Source organism: Salvelinus sp. IW2-2015, linkage group LG33 (assembly GCF_002910315.2).
Source record: "Salvelinus sp. IW2-2015 linkage group LG33, ASM291031v2, whole genome shotgun sequence".
NCBI lineage: Eukaryota > Metazoa > Chordata > Actinopteri > Salmoniformes > Salmonidae > Salvelinus > Salvelinus sp. IW2-2015.
Window position 1 is genome coordinate 9,781,583 of NC_036872.1, and position 7,670 is coordinate 9,789,252.

General features: G+C 44.1%; 1 protein-coding gene across 3 annotated transcripts in view; it reads right to left on the reverse strand.

The window, feature by feature from the left end:
- LOC111957830 (major facilitator superfamily domain-containing protein 3) overlaps positions 1-4,900 on the reverse strand; it is a 29,482-nt gene extending 24,582 nt beyond the window's left edge. Inside the window, exons 1-2 of one of the 3 annotated variants that reach the window (XM_023978853.2) lie at positions 4,835-4,900; positions 3,385-4,150 (exon numbers count right to left, since the gene is read on the reverse strand). In XM_023978853.2, the coding sequence (XP_023834621.1) occupies positions 3,385-4,075 (691 nt within the window). In that variant the 5' untranslated portion in view covers positions 4,076-4,150; positions 4,835-4,900. The other 2 variants (XM_023978852.1, XM_023978854.1) reach the window with 2 other exon arrangements.
- Between the last annotated feature and the right edge of the window lie 2,770 nt (positions 4,901-7,670).

Below are 7,670 nucleotides of genomic sequence, written 5' to 3' on the forward strand. Positions count from 1 at the left end.
GTATGGCGAGACGGGGGCAGTCTCATCTAAGCCCACACCCCCCCACCCACCCGGTCACTTCCCAGAGGAATCGTCCATGCTGTCTTCTCACAGACAAACGCAAACACACACTGTCTCTCACCATCACTCACATCTCCTCATGCCATCCCAGCACCAGTCCTGCCTCCACACTACAACATCCATCCACAGTAGGTAGATGTTGGCGCTAAGTAAACCTCTGACTGATACAGGGTCAAGTTTTTCTCCATTTGACTAGTGGTGGCCGCAACACAGGGGTCATCCAAATGGCTCGCTGTCATTGGTTGTGCGGTTGTACACAGAGAAACCTCACTGTGTTCATTAAGAGTGCGTGGGAGAGCGGGGTCTGAGAGGTGTGTGTGTGTTGGGGGCGACCTTTCACACCCAAATCTCACACACGTAGTTAGACACACCCTTGCACATACATAATACCATCTCACATTCACACGCATTGTCCAGTCTCACCCGACAGTTGCACACAAATGCAAACAGTCTGACCTTTTAGTCTGAATAGAAGAGCGGACAACTAAACTAATATGATGATTATTAGGGCTGTGATGATACCAGTATCACAATATTTGATTGGATGAGAACATAATGATGTTTGTTTCACACATTAGAGCTGTTTTCCTAAAGAAGTTAAATACGCTTCGTGTTTTGTTCCTTGACACGATACTAACGAGTATTGCGATACTGGTATCGTCCTGGGCCTAATGATGATGTTAATATTGCTAACATTATGAGGATGTTAACGATAATGGCGATGATTGCGATGGAGAAGGATGACAGTGGTGATAATGATGATATGGAAATGATGCTGGTGAACCCTCATATGGATTAATGTCAGGGAGGGGTCATGTCTGGGGTCTGCCTGGGCACATCTGATTACCATGCCAACTCTACCACAGTCTCTCTCTCTCTCTCTCTCAAACACACACAACACACAGGAAAGAAACAATTGCACACACAAGCAAATGTATGCAAATGTAAAATAGCATGTTTTCCCACCACCCACACAAACACCAGTGTGATGCTGCATCTTCAATTTCAGTTTCCATGAAAAAAAAAAAGAGCCGCAGACACAAAGACACTCCAGGCCTAATCCTTACATAATCTCCTTCTGTTACCAAACACCAAACTCCGTTTACCATAAATATTTGTATCTTGCAAATATGAACTACAAAACAACTGGTTTAAAAGGACAACATTCCTAACATCTCACTAGGCCTAATATATACACCTGTTGATTTGTACATAAATGCTATTCACACAGCTCAAAATGTCATATTTTCTAAGAACGGGACTTGTAGTAGGTTCTGGACTCACTACCAAATCCCTGGTAATAACCCCATTCCCTTCATTCATCAACAAGATGAGCAGGGCTCTCTAGTCTATGATATGGAAACACAGACATCTGGTGGTAAGAAATGAGACCACAGCTGAATGGAGAAAAGGCACCTCTCAGTCTTCCTTACCTCACAAGAGCGGCTATAGGACTGCGTAGTGTTCATTTAGGCACCAAACTGTAGAAAACTGACTAAAACAGCGAGGGGATTACTTGGATTGGACCAATATAAAATGCATAATTGTGTTCACCATTGCAAACCGTTTAAAAATGTGTTCTGTTGCCTGCCTTAGTAAACACTACACAGGAAGGGATTATCAGAGCTTGTCCAATAAGAAATGCTTGTTCTGTTTTCAGTTGCAAAAAGCTTTGCGACGTAGTGCACTAATGAATACAACCCGGAAGGTTTTGTCATGTTCTCTCATAGAACTCAAACAGATACTGCCCGATCAATGCGCTCCAATCCCCACTTACCTAGAGAATGAGTTGAGAATGTGTTAAGTCATTTAAATGAAAAATGTCATCCTTAAATGGTATGAAACTTTGGCTATACTATATTCGGTAAAGATTTTCAAAGTGGAGATAGATTATGACGTGACAGGAGTATTCAACATAGATATAGTAAAACAATAAATACTGAAAAAAAAAAAATACAACATGTAAAGTGTTTTTCCCATGTTTCATGAGCTGAAATAAAAGATCACAGAAATGTTCCATATGCACAAAAAATGTATTTCTCTCAAATGTTGTGCACAAATTTGTTTACATCCCTCTTAGTGAGCATCTCAAGAAGTGAGCATCTCTGATTAAGCAGCATGATTATTACACAGGTGCACCTTGTGCTGGGGACAATAAAAAGCCACTAAAATGTTGTCACACAACACAATGTCACAGATGGCTCAAGTTGAGGGAGCGTGCAATTGGCATGCTGACTGCAGGAATGTCCACCAGAGATGTTGCCAGAGAATTGAATGTTCACTTCTCTACCATAAGCCGCCTCCAACGTCATTTTAGAGAATTTGTCAGTACACCCAACCGGCCTCACAACTGCAGACGACGTAACCATACCAGCCTAGGACCTCCACATCCGGCTTCTTCATCTGCGGGATCGTCCGAGACCAGCCACCCGGACAGCTGATGAAACTGTGGGTTTGCACATCTGAAGAATTTCTGCACAAACCGTCTCAGGGAAGCTCATATGCAAGCTCGTCGTCCTCACCAGGGTCTTGACCTGACTGAAGTTCGGTGTCGTACCAGACTTCAGTGGGCAAATGCTCACCTTCGATGGCCACTGGCACGCTGGAGAAGTAAGTGTGCAATTCACGGATGAATCCCGGTTTCAACTGTACCGGGCAGATGGCGTGTGGGCAAGCTGTGTGCAGATATCAACGTGGTGAACAGAGTGCTCCATGGTAGTGGTGGGGTTATGGTATGGGCAGGCTTAAGTTACGGACAACGAATACTTTTGCATTTTATCGATGGCAATTTTAATGCACAGAGATACCGTGACCTGATCCTGAGGCCCATTGTCATGTCATTCATCTGCCGCCATCACCTCATGTTTCAACATGATAATGCATGGCCCCATGTTACATGGATCTGTACACAATTCCTGGGAGCTGAACATGTCCCAGTTCTTCCATGGCCTGCATACTCACCAGACGTGTCACCAATTGAACTGATTTCCTTATATGAACTGTAACTCCGTAAAATCATAATTGTTTTGCATGATGCGTTTATATTTTTGTTCAATGTAGATTTATCTCTGTGCTTTTCAACACAGGCACCGCACATAAATGAGATGGTAGCCTAGACCTCTTGGACTACTATGAGAAAACATGTTTTGGCATATGGTCTAGTCATTTATGACATAGTGGGTTTCTTATGTAGTAGCGCCTCACAGTTGTTTTGGTTTAGTCTGTAGGCTGAGAGTTGAGGTTTAGTGTTAGGACTTTTAGCTACTTCTCCAGTTGGTACAATAGGCAAGTGTGCATGGCTGTCAGACAGACTAGCAGACTTACCCAGTTTGTATGTGAGTACGTAGATCATGGTCCAGGGTGTCCCAGGTACTGACAGCAGCTTCCGCCACACCCTCCAGGGATGCACAGCGTCCGACTGGACCCCCCTCCTCCCCTCTGCCTGGCCCCTCAACAGCTCATCATCCAGCACGGGGGCCCCCCACACAAACAGCGCCACCCCGAAGTACACAAAAGCCAACAGCATGAACATAGGGCCCCACCCGGCCACGTCAATCACAGCCAGGAGCCCGCCCCCAGCAAACACTGAGCCGGCCTTGTAGCCCACCACCTGGGCCGTGTTGCCCAGGCCCAGCTCGCTACGTCCCTTCAGCAGTCCCACAGCGGCCCCGTCCACCGCGATGTCCTGAACCGACGCCAGGGCGTTCATGGCCAGTAGTGTCCCCGCCACGCCCCAGATGTGGGCCTCTGGGGACAGGGCGGCGCTGGAGAGACAGGTGAGCGCCAGGCCAGAGACAGTAGCCACAAGCCAGAGCCGCTTGGTGCCCACACGGTCCACCAGGGGCGCCCAGAGGACTTTGAGCACCCAGGGAAAGTAGAGGATTTTGGTCAGGCCGATGCGCGTGAGGGAATGGCCCGCCCCGCGGAGGTAGACGGGGAGCAGCGAGGACTGGAGCCCATAGGGGATTCCCTGGACAAAGTACAGGAGGCCCAGGAAAACCAGCTTGTCATTCATGATTCAATGGGAACGGGACAGTTCTTCAGGTCATGATGATGGTCCGGCAGGAGCTGATCGAATGGGTCGATCAGGCTAGAGGAGATGGGGAAGAGAGAGAGAGGATCATTTCACTGACAAAAAGTTCACAAACATAAGCAAATGGGTGCCTGAGTCTGGTGTAGTGGTAGCACTGCTGACTCCAGACCACACATGCCAGCTGGAGATGGGGTTACAACTACTCTCTGTATCCTTCTCTACCTGTCACTGTCCTTAAAACAACACAAAAAATATATGTATTTATTGTTAAACATGAGCAAACGGAATTGAACTCGCAAGAAACATAGTTTGGGGTTTTATTATGCAAGTGAAATAAACACATTATTGATTATTGCAAACTGATGCATCAGACAGCTGTCGAACGTTTGCTTATTCACCAGCAGCAATATACTTTAACTAGTTCCTTTTCCTTTTGAATTAAATGTATAACATAATGGGATAATGTCTAGATACAATTTTACCCCCCAAACTTAACCTTTAGATAGTAGCAAGCTAAAGATAGTAGCAAGCTAATCTAACAATGTATCGGTAAATAGGCTAGACATAGCACTTACAAACAATAAACATGCATGGCCAATACTCAAGCTAACGCTGTGATACAACCAATTCAGAACAAGTATCAGCGCGTGCCAATAGCTAGCAATTTCGGTCATAATTTTTTAAATATTATAAAACGTATATCTCACTGCAATCTGTTTTCAAAGTTCTGTTGTTACATACTGGAATAGGCGAATCTGTTAGCCGAAACGATTCGCTTCCGCCCTGCCCTTGAAAATCTACTTCCGGGGCGTTTGGCTGTTTACCTAAAATAACCGTTCATTTGACTCCCAAACGGCTAGTAGTGCTTAAAAACGATGCAAAATATAACATTTCTACCGTAAAACCTTAAAGGTTGCCTACCACTATGTCAGATCGTTAACATGAATACTCTCTCCTCACTACCTATTGTTCCTGCATTGAGGAATTACCATCTTCAGAGAATGTTTTTTTAATAACTTTACTTATCTACAGATAATCATTGTATTGAGCTCAAAAAGCAGTAGCAGCAGAATACAAATCTGGGAGCGAAATTAATGTTTTTTTCACAGATTCTTCTTCTTCTTTGGTATATTGGCGATTGCACAATTGAGTGTGCATTCCGCCACCTACTGTGTGGGATGGAAACAGGATTCCCAAACATTTAACAAAATATATATATAAAAAACGATCAAGCTACCAAAAACGAAATAAGTAAACTAAATCAAACAACTTTTCTGTTAAAAAACTATAATAAAAAAGATCTGATCCCTACACAGGCTCAAGGGGAACCTGGAATGGCGGGTCTTCCGGCACCAGTACCCCTTGCAAGTATTCACATGTAAAATCCATAAGTCACAAACACTTTTCTGCCGCAGCCACAATAATGTCAATTTTCTTAGATTTATTTGAGACTTGTGCCGTACAATTTATAACTGTGGCAATGAACGCCACAAATCCACAGGATATCTGTGCGTCCACTACCGTATCTTCACTAGTTTTTTCAATTATTTTAATCGCCTCCGCATAGGAGATTCGATTGACCGCTCTAACTTTTGCCACCTGAATCTCCTTCACCCTTACAGGGCACTCCAGGATCTCGGGATCATGATCAGCACCACAAATGCAACACTGTCGTCCTTCTACACACCGTTCTTCAATATAATCTGTCCATCTGTACACACTTGAAACATGGCCAAATCCTTTTAAATTCTTACACTGCAATGTTCTTTTGTTGTTGTGCCAAACAGGAACCAACTTTGCCGTAATTCACGTAGGCCTATACAGTGGATATGTAAAAATTAAGTGATATTTGAGGCTCTCTCACCAAATGATTGTAAAATGTACACACATATTTTGGCCAACCCTCAGAGCCTGGTTCCTCTCTATGTTTCTTCCTAGGTTCCTGCCTTTCTAGGGAGTTTTTCCTAGCCTGCGCACTTCTACATCTGCAAAGCTTGCTGTTTGGTGTTTTAGGCTGTGTTTCTGTATAAGCACTTTGTGACATCTGCTGATGTAAAAAGGGCTTTATAAATCAATTTGATAGATAGATTTTCAGTTTGTGATATCGAGGTTGGAGAAATGTTTATTTCAACATTACAAAGAACAACTTTTATAAACAATGGCAACACTGCCATGTTGCACTGAGCCTTGCTGTTGGAAAACCACATAAGTTTTCGCAGATGCACCTCCCCCGACTTCACTCCTCAACTTTTGTCTACAGTCGATTGCATTCGCCTTACCACTCAAACGAGCCCAGTGTCTTCTCTATTTTAGCAGGCTCTCCACCAGGTCTGCGTCGCACCAAACCGTGGGTGTCACAGACACTGGGAATCTTCAATTTCAGATGATCCTTCTTAACACTTAGTTCCACCCCAGTTATCACTCCTTTCAATGGCACCCTGCTCTGGAGAACAAAGCAAGTCACGTCTTGTCCCGAGGCGTGTGGTATGGAGCGCCCTGTCCCTCTGGGCAGAAGACCAACCAGAAAATCATCACAAGTCCACTTCGAGTGACTTTTACCGATTCAACAGTCCCCAACCTCTTCTCCACCCAACCTGACACCACATTTGGATCAGCCAGAAAGCAAGGGTCCATTCTCTCCAAAAATCTCACTCCCACTGGACGAGGCTCAAACTCGACGGTCTTCACTGCACCTGCCACCACAGGTACTGTAATTCATCCCCAGTCTCATCAGGGTACATTTCTGAGCTACCGGAGAATGTGAGAATGAATATTGAGAGATCTCTTGATATCTAAATATGTTCACTGCTGCTATCGAAGTCATTCCAAAGGGGAGGTTTAACAGAGCAAATTATATACGTTGAATTCACGTCTCCATCTCAACCAAAAATCTAAATGAATGAATAGGACTTAATCAAATCCAACTTTAAAGTCTAAGCTATTGGGGGGGGGGGGGATCTGTTTAAAATCAAATTATATTTGATACATGCGCTTAATACAACAGGTGTAGATCTTACCGTGAAATTCTTACTTACACAAGCCCTTAACCAACAATGCAATTAAGAAAATATTTACTAAATAAATGTATATAAAAAAACAATATTGAAAAAAGTAACTCAATAAAATAATGAGGCTAGATACAGGGGGTACCAGTACTGAGTCAATGTATTGGGATACAGGTTAGTCGAGGTAATTTATACATGTAGGTAGGTGTAAAGTGACTATGCATAGATAAACAGTGAGTAGCAGCAGTGAAAAACTTTAAACTCTCTACTGCAGTCCTGTTGATGTGGATCAGGGCATGTTCCCTTCTCAACAATCAACTCCTTTGTTTTGCCCTTACCTCCTCCCTATAGGGTGACTTGTCATTTTTGGTTATTAGGTCTACAACCGTGGTGTCATCCTCAAACTTGGAGTTGGTGTCTTGCAAAGCCATGCACTCGTGGGTGATCAGGGAGTACAGCAAAGGACTGAGGACACACCCCTGGGGGGACCCTGTATGAAGAGTCAGTGTGGAGGATGTGTTGTTACCAATCCTCACAGCCTGTGGTCTGCCCGTCAGGAACTCCAGGGTCCA